This window comes from Xyrauchen texanus, chromosome 38, assembly GCF_025860055.1.
Source record: "Xyrauchen texanus isolate HMW12.3.18 chromosome 38, RBS_HiC_50CHRs, whole genome shotgun sequence".
NCBI lineage: Eukaryota > Metazoa > Chordata > Actinopteri > Cypriniformes > Catostomidae > Xyrauchen > Xyrauchen texanus.
Window position 1 is genome coordinate 31491055 of NC_068313.1, and position 23378 is coordinate 31514432.

Here is a 23378-nt window from a genome sequence, read left to right on the forward strand (position 1 = left end):
GATAAGAGAAGTAGACTGAAAGTTCTGGAACAGGTTTTTTTGGAAGTTGGTTTAAGATGAGAAAGTTTGAAAGCAGTTAATATAATGAAATATTATAATTATCACTATTTTTACTGTTGAAGCATAACATAAATGAGTTATTGTGAGATTGCAACTTACAGTGCACTTATTACAGGGACGATCCCCCCGGAGCAACCTGGAGTTAAGTGTCTTGCTCGAGGACACAATGGTGGTGGCTGTGGGGATCGAACCAGCGGCCTTCTGATTACCAGTTATGTGCTTTAGTCCACTACGCCACCACCACTCCAAGTGATTTTAAGCAAGTGATTTTGGATTGCTTTGGTACTGGCACAATGGTGGACATTCTGGAATCTCTGCAATTTACAATATACTACCATTTAGGTATAACTATTCTTTCGACCACTAAAGATCGCTGCACTAATAATCTTCCAGAATTGTCTCACATAATCAGAAAGCCAAAAAATATTCTTCTCTAGCACTCTTGAAAATGTCACCCCCTTCGATGAAAGAAAATTCAAGAAAAAGCCCTGCACCATGGTACAATGATCACACTCATGCTCTCAAGAGAGCAGCTAGGAAAATGAGCACAAGTGGAAGAATACAAAATTAGAGTTATTTGGCGGTGCATGGAAGGAAAATGTGTCTGTAGATACAAACAGGCACTAAAAGCTGCCGGGTAAGCATATTTTAGCAAACTCATAGAAAATAACTGTACTGTGGCTAAACTGGTTAGGAATAAAGCCACCCAATGTAATCAGTGGAAATAAATATGAAGTGCTCCTCCTCCCTGTAGGCTTTCATCATTATCAGTAATAAGACCTACCATCGTCGTATCATTAGCAAACTTAATGATAGCGTTGGAGCTATTTGTTGCCACACATTCATGTGTGTACAGGGAATGCAGGAGTGGGCTGAGAACACAGCCCTGTGGGGCTCCACTGTTGCGGGTCAGTGAGAAGATGCTGATACCCATTCTGCCTGACAGGAAGTCCAGGATCCAGCTGTACAGCTAGCTGTTTAAGTCCAGAGCCTGGAGTTTCACATCAAGCTTGGAGGGCACTATGGTTTTGAATGCTGAGCTGTAGTCTACAAACAGCATTCTCACATATGCGTTCCATTTTTCCAGATGGGAGAGAGCAGTGTGTAGTGTAGATTCAATGGCATCATCAGTGGAGCGGTTGTTGTGGTAAGCAAACTGCAGTGAGTCCAGTGAGGCAGGCAGCACAAAGCAGATGTAATCTCTGTTTAGCCTCTCAAAGCATTTGCTGATGATGGGGGTAAAAGCAACAGGGCGCCAGTCATTTAAGCAAGAGATTTTGGATTACTTTGGTACTGGCACAATGGTGGACATTCTGGAATCTCTGCAGACATCCAAGTTTCTGTAAGGCAGATAATGCAGCTGTCCCTCATCTCTCATTGGAAAGAGATCTGCACTCTCAGCTCACAGAGCTTGTTGTCCAGAGACTGAACATTTGCCATTAGAACGCTGGGTAGCGGGGTCGATGTCTTAGTCTTACGAGAACGCCGGCTCTCCTTCACCTTTTCCGGCTGCCTTTCCACGGCCGGGCTACCCAGACAAAGGGCTCCGCTGTCGTGTTTGAAAACAGCAGGTCGGCATTGAGGTATTTAAAGTCCGGTTATTGGTATGCTATTGAAGAACAAATGTCCAAAAGTGTTTGTCTGTCGTAGACAATAAGGAAGATGAACAACACAAGAATTATAGACAAAATAAACAAAAAACTGCAACATTGAGTAGGAGCTCGCAGCGAAGCACAGCAGCCATACTTTGTGCCATCTTGAAGCTACTAAATTCTGACCAAACAGAGGTACTAATTGTTGGAACAAAAACTTCTGAAAATAAGCCACTAAAATATAATATGACTCTCGATGGATGTACTGTTACGTCATCCTCTAATGAGAAGAAATTGGGTGTTATATTTGATACCAATATGTCCTTTAAAAATCTAATTTCCAATGTTTGTAGATTAGCATTCTTCCACTTCTAAAATATTGCTAAATTACCACACATGATCTCTGTTGCTGATGGCAAAACATTTATTAATTCACTCATGACCTCAAGACTTTGTTATTCATTGATTGTTAATTGTTATGCATTACTTTGAGGATGCCCAGCAAGTTAAATAAATAAACTTCAATTTCTTCAGCTGCCAGAGTGCTGACAAAAACCAAGATATTTTATAATATTAGCCCCATTTTATTATCGTTACATTGGCTACCTGTTCAATTTTATATTCATTAAAAAAAAATTCTGTTAACTCTGTTAAGTGCCGCAGTATTTAATTGACCTTCTGACATGCTATATTCCATCATGTTCATTATGATCACAAAATTCTGGCTTGTTAATAGTTCCTAGAATATAAAAATCCCCAAAACGAGGAAGATCCTTTTCCTGTTTGTGTCCTAAGTTATGGAATAGTCTCCCTAACTCTGTTCAGGACACAGACACACTCACTCAGTTTAAGTCTAGACTAAAGACCCAGCTATTTAGCCAGGCATACACCTAAATTATCCATTAACTCACAATTAGGCTGCTTTAGTTAGGTCTGCCAGAACCAGAACATCTATCATGATCTATATAACTCTGCATAAAACTGAATGACATCTACGCTAATATTATTCTATTTATTTCCATGTCTCAACCATTCATATCCCTACAAGAGATGGCAAGATCCAGCTCCTTTCCTGCTTGGTGTCAGACTTCACTGCTTGTGTCTCTGAGTGATGACGACTAAATGCAAACAGTTTTTACAATGGACTTCGCAGCATGAACTGATGCCAACTCCAACTGTAAGTGTTTTTAAACACTGGACCTTAACACTTACTTAGTTTACTAATCTTAAACCACAACCTGCACTGCATATAAATAACTGAATTGGCATTATATACGCAATGGGCGGAACTAGAGGGGAACTGGCTCCCACAGTGAGCCTGGTTTCTCCCAATGTTATTTTTCTTCATTAACCGACATCTTATTCCGATTTTATTTACACTAAATACTAATAAGTACTAGAGACATGGAAAGTAATTTTATTGTCTAATTTTCTGATGACACTGCTATTTTGAGTTTATTGCACAAGAATACCAGTCCTCAAGTATTTCTCAGAAGTTGACAGGTTTGTACAGTGATGTGACCATAACTACCTGACTCTAAATGAAAAAAGACAGTTGAAATGATATTTGACCATAGGTCTGTGGGGGACCACAGTCCAGTAATAATAGGTGGTAATCCTATATCTCAAGTTTCTTCATTTAAATTTCTAGGGGTCCATATAGATAACACATTGAGCCTGTCTTCTCAGATTAATAATTTGTGTTCGAGGTTGTATTTCTTGCACCGGCTTAAGGAATATGGGGTGAATCCGAAAAGACAATTGTGAACTGTTTTCGAAAGTTTGAAAATATATAGTACAAATACATGGTATGGTAATAAAGAGTACATGTTATTTATTAGATCACACACACATTGACGTTGAACGTCGACTTTGAGTGATTCCTGGATGTGGTTGTGTGGTCGTAGAGCCCCCCGCGCCTTCTACCCATGGGTATGAGGCAGGTCCGGCTGGCTGGCACAGGTGGCAATTTGGGTAATTCCGCGTGGATCTCTCGATCCTCAGCACGCTCGTTTGCGCCCGTCCGGTTCTGAAATGAGGCCAGCCCGCCTCACGGCCAGCTTGATGTCTCTTTTGGGGCCAGCAAGCTGGATGAGTCTTCGATTGCTGCATCGGAGAGCGCACTGCCTATGTCTGACGCTGAGGACGTGACTAGGCTGCCACCTTCGGGTCTGCCCGCCCAGTCTGAGGCCGATGCAGAGCTGACTGGCATGCTTGCCTGGGTCACCACGAGTATCGGGTTGAACTGGAACCCTCCAGCCTCCCCAGAGAGCTCGTGGCACAATGATTGGTTCCTGGGTTCGTAGCGCCACTCACGGCCATGCCCTCCTGGTTCCTTTCTTTCCGGAGGTGCATGATGAACTCACAAGGTCGTGGAGGGCACCTTTCGCTGCCCGAAACAGACTTCCGGGTTCGTCCGCTCTCACTACCTTCGACGGCGGGGTGGCCCACATGTACACTGAGTTCCCTCAGGTGGATAAGGCAGTTGTGATGCACCTGTGCCTGCAGAACACCGCCACCTGGCGGGATTGTCCGGCACTCCCCTCCAGGGCCTGTTGGACTATGTTGTCTCTGACAACAAACGCCTATGGTGCTGCTGGATGCCGGGTACGCAGAGCAAGGTAAGTGCTTTGAAGGTTCCCTCAGCGCAGCCATCTCGGGATGAGGCCCCACCTCCAGGTACATCAGACACGATCGTCCCCTTAGTGCCCTCACCCGGAGCTTGGGCACGTGGCTAACGCTTTCCAACCGTCGCGGTGGCTGGCCAGGTCCATCCGACTCGGCTGCGTGAGTCATGCGCCCTCCCTGGTTCAGGGGAGTCCACTTCACTTCGGTGCAGGGTGAGTACACAACCACCCTGTGTGCGGAGATCGCGACCCTTCTTTTCAAGGTCATGATAGATCTTGTCCCTCCAGCCGAGATGGGGAAAGGGTTCTACAGCTCTTACTTCATTGTGCCGTCATGTTGCGGCCAATCTTGGACCTGCGAGTTCTGAAACGGGCCTTACACAGACTCCCTTTCAAGATGCTGATGCAGCAACACATTTTGACATGCATCCAGCATCAAGATTGGTTTGCAGCGGTAGACCTTAAGGACATTTACTTTCACGTCTCGGTTCTGTCTTGACACAGACCCTTCCTACGGTTTGCTTTTGATGGCCAGGCGTATCAGTAAAAGGTCCTCCCCTTCGGCTAGTCTCTGTCCCATCGCTTCTTCACAAAAGTTGCAGAGGTAGCTCTTGCCCCATTAAGGGAAGTGGGCATCCACAAATACCTCGATGACTGGCTGATTCTAGCACACTCTCGAGTGTTGCTATACGCCCACAGGGATTTGGTGCTCAGGCACCTCAGCCATCTAGGGCTTTGGGTCAACTGGGAAAAGAGCAAGCTCTCCCCGGTTCAGAGCATCTGTTTTCTCGCCATGTAGTTAGACTGAGCACGCGCAGTTGGTGCTGAAATTTAATTTTTCTCAAAGAATGGGAGGTGGTCGGGGCTCTCAAGAGCGACCCCTAGTGTCACTACACTGACACAACGTCTCGTTCCCTCCAACAGGGAATGGAGGTTACGACAGTAACATTGACGTTTATGATCTTTATTGCTTAAATAGGAAAGCTGATTTTTTTAATTTATGTTAAAATACTTTCTTCTATGCCAGCATAATATGTAAAGACATCTATACTAACTATACAACTCTGTCGGTTGATTTCAATGCAAAAAGAATTCTGTTCTGAAAACGCCATTATTTTTGTACATTTATTGTAACACTATAGGGACGACATTATACACTTTGGCTTTTAACATAAACAACTGTCAACCTTGAACTAGATTTTTAACACAGAAAATGTAGGAATTGCTAAATCACAATCACACCACTTCAACCCCAAAAATGAGGTTTTGCTTTTGAAAGAACTTTAATAGAGAAGTCATAACTGCTGTGCATTATTGCTTTTTAGTAGCCTATACACCACCAGTGGCCTGACTGTTACCACTGTGTGGTCATGAACTTCACTTTTTCATCTTATGAACTTCATGGTCTATGATATCGATCATCAAACCAGCGACCAGTGACCTTTTACTAGCTCAAGAGTTGACACTTTATTATTTTATTTGTGTGTGGGTTAAAGGCATACTATATGGGCTGCTAAAACAAGAAATGGTGACAGAATAAAGTGTTCAAGAAGCTACAAACTTATAATATTTGCTGTAGGATGTTGGTGTCTACACCATGATCATTTATCTACGTAAATGCCCTAATTCTTCAAATTGACATGCATTGCCCCAAACATTTGGAATGCAAATGCATACATGTTTAAGTGTTCAAATACTTTTGGAGACACTTGAACATCATTAAGAAATTTAAATGAATTTAATTCACAAAATGTCCTTGCATAATTACTTTAAATACAGAAGTCCATTCTTCAGATAGCATACAACAAAAGCATATTTGAAATGCTTCTTTGGGTCAAGAACAGATATGGTTTGCAGAAATGCCTTTCATTATAATTCACAAAACAATGACAAAAAAGAGGAAGTTCCATTTTAATTTCCAGATAAACAGGAACCGTGCAAGTAATATTTGAATGGTTTTTATGACTTAAGCAGAAAATTATTTTCCGAAACAGATGTTTCAGATATCTAGCCTCGATGAATCTGCTGAACTTTCTAAAGAGCTTAAAGAAGTTCTGACATTCTATTTGGTTCACTAGGGGTCAGCTGTAATGACACACCAACTCTGAGCTGAGATGAATCCAGATGCGGGAGTTTATTGAACTGAACACAGTGGAGACAGGTAAGTAGCGTGAGGTGAGTATTCAGGTAAGGTGTATAGTCTTTTGAACACAGTATTTAGTCTTACAGAGAACTTGGGCAGAAGGCACAGATCCACAGATAGTTAATTCCAGATCAATACTTGCCAACACTAGGAAAATAAACTTCCGACAGGGTCTAAGGTGTGTAACTTCCATAAACTGAGGAGCAGGTCAGAACATCATAAATATATTTGAGGGGGCGGAGCCATGGAAGACTCTGATTTTGGAGCCGTGGAAAACTCTGAGGGTGGAGCCGTGAGAGGCTCGAGGGGTGGAGCCGGGAAAGGGCTGGAGCTAGGAGCCATTAGTTACTGGGAACTGACCCCATGGTCGCGAGAGTGGGCAGCAACAGGGGAACCAGCTCTGTGGTCGTGAGCATGGGCGGCGACTGGGGAACGACCTCCGTGGTCGTGAATGTGGGCAGAGACTGGGGAATGACCTCCGTGGTCGTAAGCATGGGCAGAGACTGGGGAACGATCTCCGTATTCCTGAGCATGGGCAGAGATAGGTAGGCACTGATATGTTGCAGCGCTGATCTAAAAATGCAAACTTAGAAACTGAAGTTATAAGAGCCCACAGTTACAGATTCACACTGAAAATAAATGAGCATCACCATGACACAGACAAGCCCACATTGTCACAATCTCTAAAACTTACCTCACCGTGTTTTCTTAAATTGGAGCTGCAATTTACATTAATCTAGAGATGAGGAACACACAAATGAGAGTTATATACTGGCATATCATTCATGATTGGCAGCATTACATGAAATGCAATCCTTCTTTTAAGAACACATTGTAAGTGGACATTATATCAGCGTATGAGTCTTCATTGAGTTATGCTTTTTACATTGTTTGTGAGGTAATAGTTTGATTGGTTGTTTTTAAACAGTTTAAATCAATTTAAACAGATTACTAGATCTGTGTTAAATATGTAAAGCAAATTTTAATATCAGCTCTTGTTTTTACCTCTATGTTGGTGTGCAGTGGACAAACTTTATGAAAAATGATTGATCTGCTGTGTTCTTAGGCATTTTACTGAAGTCAATAGATATGTAGACATGCTTTGTTATACATGAAAACATACAGACATTATTGAAACTAATAATTATTATAAGACTATTATTGTTGTCTTTTGATAAAAGTCATGCTTAGCAGCCACAAGCTGTAGGGAAATGATACTGTAGATTTGCATTATTCTTATAATGCCTAAAACCTCTACTAAAATCTCTTTGTAGGTCTGTAGACATACACAATTTAAAGGATTAACATTTTCTTGCAATCAACACAAGACACTCTTTTTGTCACCACCTTCTGGCATCACTGGAAATGGTTACTAAATCATTTAATGGATCTAAACAAATTTTGGTGAATGTAGTCAAAACATTTGAGCCACTTGGTTACATTCAAATCCCACAATGCACAAGAACAAAGTAAAGAATAATATTGTACTCATTCACAATTGTCATTATTTTAATTTATTAAATCATTTATTCAAGGACCAGCTTGTGCTCTGTCTTTTATTTTCATGTGTGAAACAGAAGCAAGTGCTCCACAAGATGCCTTTTATTTTTGCTGCTAATTTTGCAATTATTTAGCAATACTTGAATCATTAAAATACTACAAATATTAAAAGGAAATTAATAATATGTATATATTAATATATTACTTATATCATCAATTTAGAGTATATTAATATATACTGTAATATAGTAATACTGCACTGTAAGTGTTGGGTCTGTGTGAGCCACCCCCACTTTTGAAATAACTGCTACGCCCCTGGCTGTAGCTGATATATGCTTAATGAAAATTACAATATATGTTAAGTAGCTCAATCTACAGCATTTTTACCACAAAATGTTTTTCATCATTTCCTCAATTAAAAAAAAACAAAAAACAATGGAGGTTACAGTGAGGCACTTCAAATGGAAGTGAATGGTGCCAATGTTTGGAGGGTTTCAATGCAGAAATGTGAAGCTTATAATTTTATAAAAGCCCTTACATGAATTCTTCTTTTAAAATACATGTATTATTTGAGCTGTAAAGTTGTTTAAATGGTAATTTTTACAGTCATTTTAGAGTTTTAGGATTTGACTCATTTTTAACATTTTAAATACAGGTTTATTGCATCAATGTGTCCTCCATAAAGCATGGGTGCACTAGCAAGAGTCTTATTCCACTGGCTTTGTCTTGAGGGTAGGTCTGTTTAACATTTTAATCATACAATGTTTGGACAACTAATATTTTATACATTTGTATGAGTACTCTTCTAAAATGTAAATATATAATTGAGTTTACAGTCATTTAATTTAACTGCAGGTGCATTTGTGCTTGCTGATGTTTGAAAGGCACAAGTAGAACCTACAATGGAGGCTTTGGTCTCATCTTGTGTTGCCTTGTTCCTTCAAATAACCTAGAGGTCAACAGCCGACCTCACGTACAAGTGGTATCTGACACACATATACGTCTATAATGAATCTATAATGAAGATTCTACAACAATTCTTGACAGTTTCAAGGGTCGGCACATGACTTCACGGATGGCTGGGTGATCTCAACTTCTCTTTGGAGATTATTTATGATGTCAGTAACCATGACAGTGGCCCATTTTGTTTCACAGTGGAATTAGACACCGCTGAAAGAGATCAATATGGACAGTTGTGTGTAAATTACTATGATTGGTAAATGTGCTTTTTGTGTTGCTTGCAACCTCTGCTTAAAACAAGAGTTCGTTAAAAAGTATATTTTATACAATAGCATATTGAGAAAGTAATTTAGCATTTTATCATTAATTTGAGGTCACAAAGTTGGTGTCAGCGATAAATCATTTTTGCTGATTGGGTGAAAGCAAAACTGCAACGGGGACAAAGTTTTGAGTTAGAAACTAATAATGTTGATATAGTACAATGAACTCTAATACAGTATGTCAAAAAAATTTGAAATATTCCTCATATCATGACAATTTTCATATCAATAAAATTGAAATACTAACATGGGAACTAATATTTGGAGATAAATAGTTAAAAGCAAATGCCTATAAAAACAGTTGAACATGTAATTAACAATAATAAAAAAAAAGCCTGTTTTTAAGATTTATACATTTCAATTAATATTTAAACAAATAAAATGAATCAAACTTTAATGTATTGAAGTTAAAAAATATATTTAAAAAAATTAATTCATAAAAATCCAGCAGTTGGGAGGCACTTCTGTAGACGTCTTTGCAGTCCTAACATAAACACAAAAATAACTAATACACCCTCATTACTCTGCGTTATAAAATGGATTTCTAAGTTAATAATATATACATTGTGAAATATGTAGTTTATTATTCATATGACACAGAGACTGCAGTAAACAAGAGCTATATTATAAGCAGTCTGTGGAGGAGGGCGTTCCTGCAGTTTACAAATGCTCAGTCACCCACAACTGTCCTTCCCATCATCCCACTCTCACCTGGAGCCACCCTGAAAAAGATATCCTGATGGCTACAAGGACATTCGTCATGGAACCTGGGCAGTGGAGTCTCTCCTGACCATCACCCCACAAAAGAAGATGAAGATGTCACATGCACGGTCAAATAAATATTTTTGTGAAAGGAAGTTTTGAAACACGAAACACTGTTATATTGTAGTGATTTTAATGGATAGTTCACCCATAAACAAAATTCGATCATTACTTACTCACACTCATGTTGTTCAAAACTCATATGACTTTCTGCCATGGAACATGAATGGAGTAAATGATGACAGATATTTCATTCTTTGGTGAACTATCCCTTTAAGGTGTTTGAAGTAATATGCATATGGCCTAGCTTTATATCCTTATAAATGTATTAAACAAATTTTGAATTTTTTTTAGCTGATAAGTTTTTGCCTTAATAGGTGGTGTCTGATAAACCAAGAGTAAATAAACCATCCATCCATCCATCCATCGTCAACCGCTTATCCTGTGTACAGGGTCGCTGGAGCCTATCCCAGCTAACATTGGGCGAAAGGCGGGGGACACCCTGGACAGGTCACCAGTCCATCGCAGGGCCACACATAGACAGACATACACTCACACTCACCTCCACATCCACATCCACATCCACATCCACATCCACATCTAGGGCAATTTTTTTTGGAGACACCAATTAACCTAGCCTGCATGTCTTTTGGATGGTGGGAGGAAGCCGGAGTACCCGGAGAGAACCCACGCAGACACAGGGAGAACATACAAACTCCACACAGAAAGGCCAGGGCAACCAGGGTTTGAACCCACGACCTTCTTGCTGTGAGGCGACAGTGCTAACCGCTGCACCACCGTGCCACCTGTAAACAAACCAACTGATTAAAAAAAATTGTTAAGTTATGCTTTTAAGTAATGAAGTAATTTTGGTTTTGTCAGAAAAAGAAAATCTCAAGTACCTCCTCATTTAATTAATTTCTGGGCTTGGAGCCGCTGCGTTGGTTGGAGGTCTGTGTTTCTTAATAGTCAACAGATACAAATGAGTGTATCCATCTTTAACACACATACTTACTGAGAAAACATCTCTTAAATAATGGAATTTAATGTGTAATTGAAAATAAAAACGTCATGGTTACTGTTGTAACCTCCGTTCAATGATGGAGGGAACGAAATGTTGTGTCGATGTAGTGACACTAGAGGTTGCGCTTGAGAGCCCCGAACACCTCCCATTCTTTGAGAAAAGGCCAATAAGAATTGGCGAGTGGAATTTACATGCCACTCCCCCAGACATATGGGTTTAAAAGGAGCTGGAATGCCCACTTCATTCAGGTTTTGTGCTGAGGAGCCGAGACAAGATCCGGCCATTTCAGCGGCTAGTACAGTGTTGTGGCAAGAGGGACACAACATCTCGTTCCCTCCATCAGGGAATGGAGGTTACGACAGTAAACATGATGTTCCCCTTATGTCACTCACTCAACTTTGTGTCGATGTAGTGACACTAGGGGTCCCTATAGAAAAAGGCCAAAACAGCTGAACCGTGTTACCTGAACTGCTGATGCATGTGCAAGCAAGCTGCTGCGTGCGTTATATAGCAGGAGCATCAGTCTGCAAGTAACCTCCCCCAATGGCCAAAAAGACATCATGTAGTTCCCCACATCCCTGAGGGGGGGAAGCAACGTTTTCTTTCAGCGACACTTGCATGGAGTTCGGTCCGGCAGATTCTCACTTCATCCTGAGACCACGGCTGGGCTATGTGCCCAAGGTTCCCATGACCCCCTTCAGGGATCAGGTGGTGAGCCAGCAAGCGCTGCCTTGGGAGACAGAACCAGCCCTGTCTTTGCTGTGTCCGGTGCTTGCTTTGAGCACCTATATGGATCGCACACAGAGCTTCAGACGCTATGAACAGCTCTTTGTCTGCTTTGCCATCTCCAAATAGAGGCTTGCCCACTGGTGCTATAACGCAACAGCTTGCTTGCACCTGCATCAGCAGTCCAGGTAACACGGTTCAGCTGTTTTGGCCTTTTTCTATAGGGACTTGATGGAGATGAGCACAATCAGTAGGGCCGTCTTCAAAGAGAGGGCTTTCAGCTCGACTGACTCAAAGGGGGCTCTCCGAAGGCCGAGGAGGACTACAGAGCGATCCCACGAGGAGAAGAAGCGTGCATAGGCGGAAATCGCAGGAGGGTCGGGGGGGTCAGGACACCCCCATCTGAGGGTTGTCCCCCCCAAAAATATCATTAAAATATGTGTATTGTAAATAATATAATGATATATTCTTAAAATAATTGTTTAAGATATAAAATAATGCAAACAGGGCAACAACAAAAAAACTTTTTAAACAATTTGAGTCCCCCCTCCCTTGTTTATTGTCCCCCCAACATTTTGATGAAATTTTCACTCCTGGAAGCATGGCCTGGGAGGAACCTGATGATCAGGTCATGCTTCCCTAGGGACTTACCATCCACTGTGTTGTGGTGGGCCGCTATAGCGGCTACATATACCTTCAAGGTGGAGGGGGACAGCCACCCTCGAACAAACGGCACTTCAGGGCATAAAGCTGCCTGGTAGAGGAAGCTCTGGCTTGAGTAATCATGTCTACAACTGCTGGTGGTGGCCACTTAGATCTTCCAAGTCCTGTCCAAAGGCCAGACATGGAGGTTCCAGAGGTCTGGGCGCGGATGCCAGATGGTGCTTCCTCAGGGGAATCTGCCAGGGAGATGCATTCGCAAGTAGTGTGAGGTCCGAAAACCAAGTCTGGGTTGGCCAATTTGGGACCACCTGGGGGTGGAGTCTCCACTCATGTCAAAATGTAAGTGTAAGGTTCTGAATTTACATCTCCAGTAGCGGCCATACAAGTGAGACTCCTAGTGTGTCTCGTAGTGACGGATTAATTGACAGCTGCTGTCAGACTCTATGTTATTATTATTCCTCACACGGTCGCAAGACGACATGTACATGAATCTGGCGTGGTGAGCTGGAACCTGCTTACGTCAGCTGTCACCGCTTACGTCACGAAGTACCGCAACAGCCAATAGGAAAATTCAACTGCAGTAGCCACCGTTCAACCTGAAGAGGGCAGCACTCAGACGTTTTTACACCATATATTGTAGAATTAAAACACTTTATACACAAATGTCAAAAAAATTACTTGAATCAATGACCAGTACTAATAAAGCCCCATTCTTACAGATCATTAACTAAAAAAAGTTGGTTTAGGGTTTAGTTACCCTTTAAGTAGATTGAAACTTATGCTGGTGTACTGGATTAATCTTAAGGGGTATTATAGCTCACACCCTAAAAAGAACATCCTGCAGGATTGTTGGAGCACAATAAAAACAATTTTAGAAGCTTTGGATGGATAGGAAATATAAAAGCAGAAAATTAAGGTTTATGTAACATTCAATACAGTCTGACAGTTCCATTTTCAGTTATTCCTCCATGGTAATTTGTGATGCCATCATTAAATAGATTTAAATATAATAGTGACAACTGAGGAATAAATCCAAACAGGTACCTGCTGGGAGGGTAGCATTATTTACAGATGGCTCAAAAGACCCAGAGACTGGATGTGCAGGAGCTGCAGTTTTTATCCTACAGTATGAGGTAGCAATTAAGGAAAGAACTACAGATCACCCATGCAGTTGTGCTTGTAGATATTTTAATAGCTTTGCACTGGTTAGAAGAAAACAACATTAATAATGCTCTAATTGCATCTGATACTTGGGCAGCACTCACAAGCATTAGATCTATGAAATCATGCATACAAGATCTTCTATTTTAAATTCATCATTTAACATACACAATAAGGGTCTGACAGTTTGCTTTGCTTGGGTTCCTGCTCATGTAGGAGCAGAAGAAAATTATGTTGTTGACAAACTAGCCAAGCAATCACTCTAATTGCAAACAGTGAACATGAAAGCTCTGCTGAGTAAAGCTGAGGGCAAAATTAATCATAAAGACTCAATTGGGGAAAATATGACAATAATACTGGGTCATAAACAATACAGGCAGACATTTATATAATATCCAGAATAATGTTGGTTTGGGAAGGAGGCTTGGTAGGAACCGAAAGGAAGAGGCAGTCATTACCTGTCTCAGGATAGGATATCCTGGACTTAATCAGACACTTCCACCCAACTGGTAGATGTGCACACTGGGGTCACTCTGAATCTCTTCAGCATGTGCTGCTGGAATGTATGGGGTATGAGGACTTGGCAACAGTTTTTTTTTTTTTTTTTGCATGTTGGCTTTCATATCTGGGCCCCTCTTCAAGAGTCAATAATATGGCAGAGTGAAGTTAAGACTCACAGCACAGACTTACAATTGTCTATACAAAAAGAAAACAGACTCAAAAGCAAACTTTATATTTATTTTTATGAAAATAAAGCACAATTTTACAATGAACCTTTACAGTTCTGGGCCCTGTTCATGAAGCTTAGGGAATGGCGCAAACTTGACTACCCACATGAGTGCCATGCATCAAAGCACAAATATTGACTGCTAGACAATGGCTTCAACGACATGCGATGTTTTCTATCAGGCATTTCCATATATGTTGAGTTCAGCTGTGTTGGTGTAATCATCCTCATAATCATAACCCTTAATGGAATATTTCAAAAGAAGAAATACAGAAGTCAAAGGTGTCAATCATTAACATTACATATTCAGACAGCATGTGAAGTCATAAAAACTGAGCATGTTTATCAAAATGTAACAATTATAGAGATAAATGATACTCACAGAGTAGGTTTTTGTCTGACTGAGGTGCAAGGGGGAACAAAGAAAAGAATAGTTATAGTTTTTTTATATATATATTTGTAATGCAAGATGGCAAAAATGAGATATCTGCCGAATAGCAATGAAAAGAAACACACTTTTTATCACTTATGAATGATATGATTTAATTTTTCATTAAGCAAATTTCTTTATTTTAGGAAATTATTGAAATGTCATAAAAGTCAAACTTTTATTTACAGTAAAACTATGATCTGAACAAACATAAATTTGTGGCAAATAAGACAAGACCAGATATTTATAAGTAAACTTTGAAAATGTGAAGACCTTTATGTGACTAGGAGGGTGGGGGCAGGCTTTGAGGACACGCGCGGCTGCTCGTGCGTGCGTGTGTGTGTGTTTGTGTGCCTCCTCCTTGCCCACCTTACCCCATTACACTTTTATATAACACTTTTCTGAACATGATTAGTATTCTTTTTCTGAGTAACATTCAGTTCAATGAATAGTGTTCTGTAGGGACAAAAATGTGCTATACCTCTTTGGTGATGGCATACGAGGCTTGCCTCCTGACACTGTACAAACATTGTTTTTCCTGTGAGTAGAGAAGTTTATTTTAAGAATGTATATTATCACTATAGCTTGTTCTAGTAACCAAAGAGTACATGAGGCAGTATAACATATATTCTATACATTACAGCCATGTGAAAAATTCTTAAACTTGACAAGTATTACATGACCACTCAAGCCTTCCAATAATGAAATGTAATAAAGTTATTTATAATTAGCCTATGTCATCAAAAACTTGGTTCATACCAAAGACAGGTAAGCAACTTACCCGTTGTCAATATTACTGTCAATTTGATGCCCTTGACCTCTCCTATCAAAGATTACAGCACATGCTATTGTTTAGGATCAACAGAATAAACATTTTAACCTTTCAATATGTGTTGATATCTATTTAAAAATGTTATTGTTTCATATGAAGGAGTTAAAATATTTTTTTTGTCAGTTGTCAGGGTAATGTAATGCATGTGTTTCATACATGGTGCCATAACCAATTTGATCCCTGAACTGTAAATGTCAGTGTAATTTATTGTTATATTAAATATATATTTGGTTATCATGATTTTGCTGATGGCTTTTTTACACTCATGTGAAGGAGATTTTTTTTCAGTATTTAAACAGATTGAAGAAGCAGCATGTTTTTGCATACTTTGAAAATCGACTCCAAATAGACCTCCTAAAATCAAAAAGAGGAATAGAACATTTAAAAAAAAAAAATTATAATGATGTCGACATTTCATCTAGTCATATCTTCATTTCTAGAAATTTATATTTAACATGCCACCTCCCACAACTGCACTGATATGTGTCAATTCACAGAAGCATAGCTGGAGAAGTGTTGACACATTTCCATCTCTATATTAAAAGTAATTGCTGCATCTGCCCTAACAACAGTGCTGAATATAGACATCAGACTGTACTGTACTGTATAGTTGCTGCAACTTAATGATGTGAAATACAATTTGTAATTTCCTTGTTAATCACTGTGCCTTATAAACTGTGGAAACATTTGAAGTCAATATATGCTTGATTTAGAAAGGGTTAATTTTCAAGTAGATTGAAAAATATTCACGTTTTTAAGATCCCTTGCTTTGCTTTGTGCTACTCAATGGGTTAAGCAGAAAGTTCAGCTGGATAGCAGAGTTTTGTGCCACGTTTGGGAGTATTTGTCCTCTCGTACGTGCCTAATGTTGCCAACCCCTGTATAGATTGTTCTTGGCAGACAGTCTCTGTACGGTGTAGCCCTTTTCAATAAGTCACACACTGACTTTTACAAATTAACATATTTTATGATGTTTTCTGCAGTACAAGGCTAAGCAAATCTGCTTTCAAATCTAACAAATGGTTACAAACTTTGATATTGTGCAAGTGTGCATTGTACTTTGAAGTTTTGTTAGCGAATTCATAAGGAAACAAATATTCTCCATGCTAGCTCAATACAATATCTTCAATCCCTATTGGAAATATTGATAAAGAAAAGAAAGAAATCCCTAATGCTATAAATAACTCTTGAATCATGTCATAAACATACTGCATGCATAAACAAATCTGTTTTGTCTTGGTTTCTCGCTGAAAAGTGCATTATAGGGCTTGCCTCTGGTCTCTGCCACCTTGTTGATTCCTGTTTTCACCTGGCCGAAATCTGGTGAAAACAAACAACCACAGTAAGAGATTAAGATATTAAATTAATTCATTATCTGCTTAAAAATTGGGTTGGTACGGCTATTGAAATTGCAGATAAAACAAGATTTTTTTTTTTTTTTCACATTTACTATTTACCTGCGAGACATTCTTGATAGTCGATTCCACATTCTTAAAAAAAGAACGAAAAAAGAGTATTATTATTCGTATTAAATCTATATCCAAATTACAATTTACACCATTACTGAAACTTTCTTAATATGTTCCTGTTGGGTGTACAGTATGTTAAAAAATACAAAATAAATGTCTTTGTAATGTTCCATCAAAATGTTATAACTTGCTCCGCCTCTGAAACGACTTCCCATTTCAGCTGAAATCAGGCCACATGGGGAAAGAAACTTTAACCAAAAGCCAAAGAGCTATTTAGGCATTGATTTAGACTACTGATTCTGATATTAAACACTCACCCATTGTCATTGTTGGACTGGAGTTCTTGAATACGTTTTCTGGGAAAGATTTGAACATTTTAAAAGAAAATATGACTTCCTGAACAAAAGTCAAATAAAATATTGTAAATTATAAGCAGGGACTAATAGGTTCAAGGAACGAAAACGCAAAACGAAATTTGTTTTTTTATCAGAACGTAACCGAGAACTAGTGAAAATGTTTTAAATGCTGGTAACCGGTTATAACCAGTTAATTTTGTTCTGATAATGTTTTCACGAAACTAAAGGCCAAACGGTTTATCACAGTACATTTTTGGAACTACACCACTTCATGTAGCCCGACATTTTTTTAATGTGCTTTCATCCTGAAGGAAACTGCTGCATCATAAAACATTTTTGCCTATTGAGGATGTCGTATTCTGTGAATGAAGACCTTTTTAACAACTATGGAAGGAACAAGGACAACATTATTGGAGGTAAAAAGTACATTTCTCAGTTGTTTTCTATTCTTCACTGAATTATTGTTAGATATGATGCATTAATAAAGATTTGATGCTGACTGATTTATTTGGGGCTTGTTTTTCCAGACCATGTTGCTTTGTTTTTCTTTCGCGATCTGGCAACAAAGCAATTAATATTTCACCTACCCCTAAGCGCAGAGTACTGTCACTTTAAAAAGAGCATTATTAACCGTTCTTCTATTTTGTTCTAACCAGTAAACTTTTGGAGAGGAGGCTGGAGGACTTCTGAATCGGAACGAAATGAAAAAAACATTTTGATTTTAGTCCCTGATTATAAGTGTAGTATTGTAAATTAAAAAAAAAAACTTTTTTTTTCATTAAGTACAATGAAAATCTTTTCGTCAGTCTGTAGTTCAAATATAAAGTATTGATTCACACTCACTTGTATTTCTTGACCATGAAGAAACACAGCCCTCCAAACAAAGCCGAAACTACAAGCCCAGTGATGGTTGGAATGAGGATGTGACTTAAAGTTGCTTGTTCTGATAAAATCAAAAGCATGAAATCAACATTGTTCCCCAGTTACTTTCTTATAAATCTGTGGTATAATTGAGTACAATTCCTTTCAGCTAATGTCACATATATCTATTTTCAATCCCTCTCCTCCTATGACCCGGAACCATCCTTGTATGTACTGTAATTCAAATAAATTACATTAAAAAAATCCTGCCATAAGGTCTTTTTATTGTATTATTGAGTATCATGTTTTACTCAGCAATCCGATTGCAGAAGTGATTGCAAACAGAGTTTCATTCTAACTTCAAAAGCATCATTTACCTAAATTTTCTTTTCTTTCTTTGTTCATTTAAGCTTGTTTCTTAAACTTCACCAGAAACTAATTTTATGAAACACGTTGGTTTGTAAAGTGATCTTGAGTTTCTAGAAAGGTGCTATTTAATAAAACTCTTACAGTATCTCTTCCCAATCACAAAAGAGGTCTTAGTAATCAATCTCAAGCCAAGCTAGGCTACATGCACATGATTTTTATAGCAGCTCTTGGTAAAAGAATCTGGACTTACCCTCTCACATAAATACTGACTGTACTTGAGGCTTCCAGGCCTCCGTGGTATTTGACCGTGCATGTAATATCTTTGTGATCATCCTCTTTTTTGGGTGTGATGGTCAGTAGAGACTCCACTTCCCAGTTTCCATGACGAATGTCCTTGTAGCTTAGCAGGATATCTTTTTCAGGGCGGCTCCAGGTGAGAGTGGGATGATGGGAAGGACAGGTGTGCATGACGGAGCATTTGAAGACTACTGGAACACCCTCCTCCACAGACTGCCTAAATTGCAGCTCTGGTTTTATTTTATCTTGATTTTCTTGAATGACAAATCACATTTGTCTTAATACATATACAGTATTAGCATATTAAAGAAGAAATCAGCTGTCTAACAAATGGCAAATTGATCATTTTTCACAAAACAAACAACACAGCTACCCATATTGTGTCTGTTGGCCTTGTAATTGGCCAAAAGTCTGAATTTAAAATTAGGTTGTATATGAAAATGGAGAAAACTGATTTAAAGAAAAACATTTTTTATAAAATTTTATTAAATCTCCTAATAGAGCTTGAGGGCTAAGAAACACACTTACCATTCAAATTAACTGAAACACAACTCTCAATAAATGAATATTTGTCTTTTTCAGCTCTCTCTAACTCAACCCTAAAGCAAAATGGACCGTTGTCATGATTTTTAACATCATCGATCTCCAAAGAGCAGTTGTAATCCCCCAGTCGACCAACCATTCTTGTGCGACCCTTGAAACTGTCCATAATTTTCAAATTATCCTCACTATAGATGTACTCTTCATTTATTTTTTCTTTGTGCCAAATGGCCCTCATCCGCGAGGATGGTTGTTCTTTTCCAGGGTATTTGAAAGAACAGGGCAACACAACACAAGATGACACGAGAGCATCCATGTTAGGCTCTAATTCTGCTTTCCACACATCAGAAAGCACTGGAGCAAAAATAACTGCAATAAAAAAATACATTTAACAAAATATTAATTGTAAAGTTCACCCATATGTTGTTCCAATCTTACATGACTTTTTTCTTCCATGGAATATAAATAGATATGTTTTGCACAATAGGCAAAATGAAACCTCAAAATGTACTTTCATTCTTAGAAAAAGGATTCAATGGAAGTGAATGGCGAATCAGACCAACATAATGCATTTCCTTTTGTATTTCATGGGAAAATGTCATATGGATTCGAAACAAAAGGAGGGTGACAAAACGATGACAGAATTTTCATTTTGCATGAACTATCCCTTTAAAGTCTAAAACAATGTTGATTTAAGAAAAATGAACTATACAAAATGTTATCATATTTTGTCCATGTACTGTGTATGGATGAAACACAACGGAGTCCTACCATGAAGCCAGTACAGCAGAACCACTACCCGCACACCCATGCTGGAATGGAAAGATTCTAGGGGTGCAGAAAAGGTCAATCAGTTAAAACAATCAGAAATGACATTAGACAAGATAAATAAAAATTTTTGCAAGCTAATTTCATTTTTCTTATCGTATATATATAATAAAGATCTTGTTTGCTGTAATAAACATGTTCTTTGATCAAAATCAATGCAAATGTTTGGCAGTAACAGGTAAATTCAAGTAGTTGACGTTACTTGTAGAGCCTACTAGATGATTTGTAGATTCATTTTATGGTCTTATCCTAAATAAATAAGAATGTAAATAAAAATTTGATTTAGTTTATGACAAATATTGTTTCTTTTGTGTTGCTTTTAAATATGTTTATTTTTGTTCTGTTGATGACAGTAATAATCATATGAACAGAAAAAAGCCTACCTTATTTTTCAGCAGGAAAGTAACTGGTGTGCCAAATGAATATCCGAAGACAAAAACTGATGTCTACATACGCATACACCATTGAGAAATAATTTCAGCAGGAGGCATGTTCATTTTAGCCCCCACCTTCTAAAAAGAATATATAGACCATTATTTTCAGTTCTCTATTTCTGCTTCCCTTGAAGTTGCTCTATCGAAGATCATCAGAACAAATGTCAAACCTAAAAGTCAAATAATGCAAATACATGATCAAGAGAAAACAGCCTTAATCCACAAAAAAATAAAATAAAAAATCCACAAAATGTAACTGATTGGATTTCATTTCAGGGCTGGACATAGTACAGTAAAGACTGGACCACATACTGTATGTATTGTATGTATGTAATACTGCATTATATGATGGACTATGGACATCATTCACGGTCGTATTTTAGTATTTTATATAATAAAGGTCCCTTTCAGAAGACTTTTAGTGAAGGCTACATTTAAACTTTACTGCCATGTTCCCTTCAGAGTGCCCACATCAAGAACTCTGTCTTTCGTAGTGAGTAGGACATAGGGATGATCGCTCCACATCTGGGATGGCATGAGGGTGAGTCAATGATGAGAGAATTTTTATTTTTGGGTGAACTATCCCTTTAATTAACTGCAGGTTATGATTTCTATGCCACATGCCAATCATGCTTTGTTTTTCCTTTCAAGATCTGGCAACAAAGCAATTCATATTTCACCTACCCCTAAGCGCAGAGTACTGTCACTTTAAAAAGAGCATTATTAACCGTTCATCTATTTTGTTCTAACCAGTAACCTTTTGGAGAGGCTGGAGGACTTCTGAATCATTAGAAAAAATGCTGTTTTTGCCCAGAAAAAAACATTTCAATTTTAGTCCCTGATTATAATAGTATTGTAAATGTAAAAAAAAAAAAAGGTTTTATTAAGTACAATGAAAATCTATGTCACACCGGAATGTGAGGTTCTTAATTATACCAGCATTTAATTTATCCACTGAAATGAAAAGGACAACGACCACTTCTAGAATTTATCCAATTTATTTAATACCAATTTGCTCACAATGATAAAATTTGCAACATGATAAAAAGTAAAGAAAGGCAACTCACTGGTCAGTTAATGCAACAGCCCAATTCATCAGCTTAGATTCAAAATCCAAATCCTATCCTATATCAGTATATAAAATCAACCAAGCATAAAAATCAAATGCATTGACAAAAAGTTCGGCAGTCTTCAGTCACATCCCAAACCAGATTCTAGGTCCAGACCCGGTGCCAGACACAAATTCACGGACGGGCATTACATTTTTTTCAGGGGGCACAACCAGTCCCGGCGCCAATGGGCGGGCATTGGGGGGCCTGGCCCGCCCTGTGAGTCACTAGTGCCCACCCTGGAAGATCCTGTCTCCCTTCATCAACTCTACGTCACGTCTCACATCTCATTTCATCGCGATCTCACAAAGCAATGTGCCCAGACCCGGCGCCAGACACAAATTCACGGACGGGCATTACATTTTTTTCAGGGGGGCACAACTGAGATAAACCTAATTCCCTAATTGCATAATAACATTAAATGATATGACCGATTATGAATTGAATATGTATGATAAAATGATAATGATCGATAGTAGCCTGTTACATAATGTACTGACGCTATTCAAATTCATAACTGATGCTAAAGATTTGTGCTGTTTAGGCTCGCGCAGCCTCTCGATGAAACAAATAGGCCTAACTGCAGCTCACACAAAGAAACTCAGTTAGCATACTGCGGTAAAAAATTCTAAATGTGTAAGTTAGTTTTTATATTTATAACATGAAGCAACACCATACAACCAAGTGCTGAATACCATCACGATTGAAAATGTAACACTGATTTCGACAGTTCAATAAACAAGTGGGTCTTCTCCCCTTACCTCGCTGCTGTCTTCTGCCAACTTTGGTGGTCTTTGATTAAAGAAACGCCGTATATCCATGGTAACTGTCACACGAAATAGCTCAGCATAGTTGTTTTAAAAAATAACAGCTATCGTTATTAAGCGCTACTATGCTTAGGACACAAACAAACATTCCCGCGCTCACTATCGACAAACCAATCAAATCCATTTAAAAATATTATTTTTTAAATCAGACCAAACACATTTTTATTTTTATTTAGGAGTTTATTCATCATGTATATACAAAACGATCAACTTACCAACTTGTAACGAAAGTTACAGTAGCCTATTGATAAAAAAATATAAATAAAAGTGCAAACAAGCAAGGACTGGTGGTTCGTCGACTCCCGCGGGACTACTAACATTTACGACTAGATTTGATGGTCGAGTGCGGGCGGTAATGGGTTGCGAGAGAATAAAACGATTCGTGGGACTCCCTATCTAAATAAAACCTCCAAAAACAAATACATTGTTATTCATCTATTGCACAAAAGCAATAAGAACATCTAAACAAAATAACGATTTACAGTCACAAGCATAAGTAGATGTTCTCATTATAAAGTGTTTTTGCAGCGTTGTGCAATGTAGCCAATCACAGACATATGTGTTGATTTCTAAAACGCAATGGCCATTCAGATGCATTTCAGATTAAATCCACTCCCCGCTCAAAATGTTGGAGTTTTTGTTCAGTGCTGAATACTGCATGCAGCATAATAAAAGAGCTTTGTGAGATCGTGATGAAATGAGATGTGAGACGTGACGTAGAGTTGATGAAGGGAGACAGGATCGTCCAGGGCGGGCACTAG

General features: G+C 38.7%; 2 protein-coding genes across 5 annotated transcripts in view; both read right to left on the reverse strand.

Annotated features, from left to right (window-relative positions):
• Nucleotides 1-23378, reverse strand: part of si:dkey-238d18.5 (myelin-associated glycoprotein) — a 58341-nt gene that overhangs the window by 21515 nt on the left and 13448 nt on the right. The gene's annotated exons all lie outside the window — the stretch shown is intronic.
• LOC127631613 (sialic acid-binding Ig-like lectin 14) lies at nt 13556-21898 on the reverse strand. 4 transcript variants are annotated; one of them, XM_052109869.1, is made up of 12 exons: nt 20191-21898; nt 19408-19788; nt 18834-19133; nt 18196-18295; nt 17314-17352; nt 16985-17017; nt 16800-16847; nt 15855-15881; nt 15477-15518; nt 15177-15233; nt 14648-14662; nt 13556-14506 (listed from the first exon to the last, which is right to left on the reverse strand). In XM_052109869.1, exons 1-12 carry the CDS (start codon nt 20228-20230, stop codon nt 14365-14367), a joined length of 1224 nt encoding a protein of 407 aa, XP_051965829.1. In that variant the 5' UTR covers nt 20231-21898; the 3' UTR covers nt 13556-14364. The 4 variants fall into 4 exon arrangements, with proteins under 4 accessions (XP_051965829.1, XP_051965831.1, XP_051965830.1 ...); XM_052109871.1 differs by having other exon boundaries at nt 14648-14666; XM_052109870.1 differs by lacking the exon at nt 15855-15881.

Bases quoted from the DNA above. Each gene is read 5' to 3' on its own strand.
- LOC127631613 (XM_052109869.1), bottom strand. From the start codon at position 20,230: ATGGGTGTGCGGGTAGTGGTTCTGCTGTACTGGCTTCATG. The intron at 19,134-19,407 runs GTAAGTGTGTTT...TTGTCATTCAAG, and splicing joins TGTTTCAGTTAATTTGAATG to AAAATCAAGATAAAATAAAA. The intron at 18,296-18,833 runs GGTAAGTCCAGA...TGATTTTATCAG, and splicing joins AGTCAGTATTTATGTGAGAG to AACAAGCAACTTTAAGTCAC.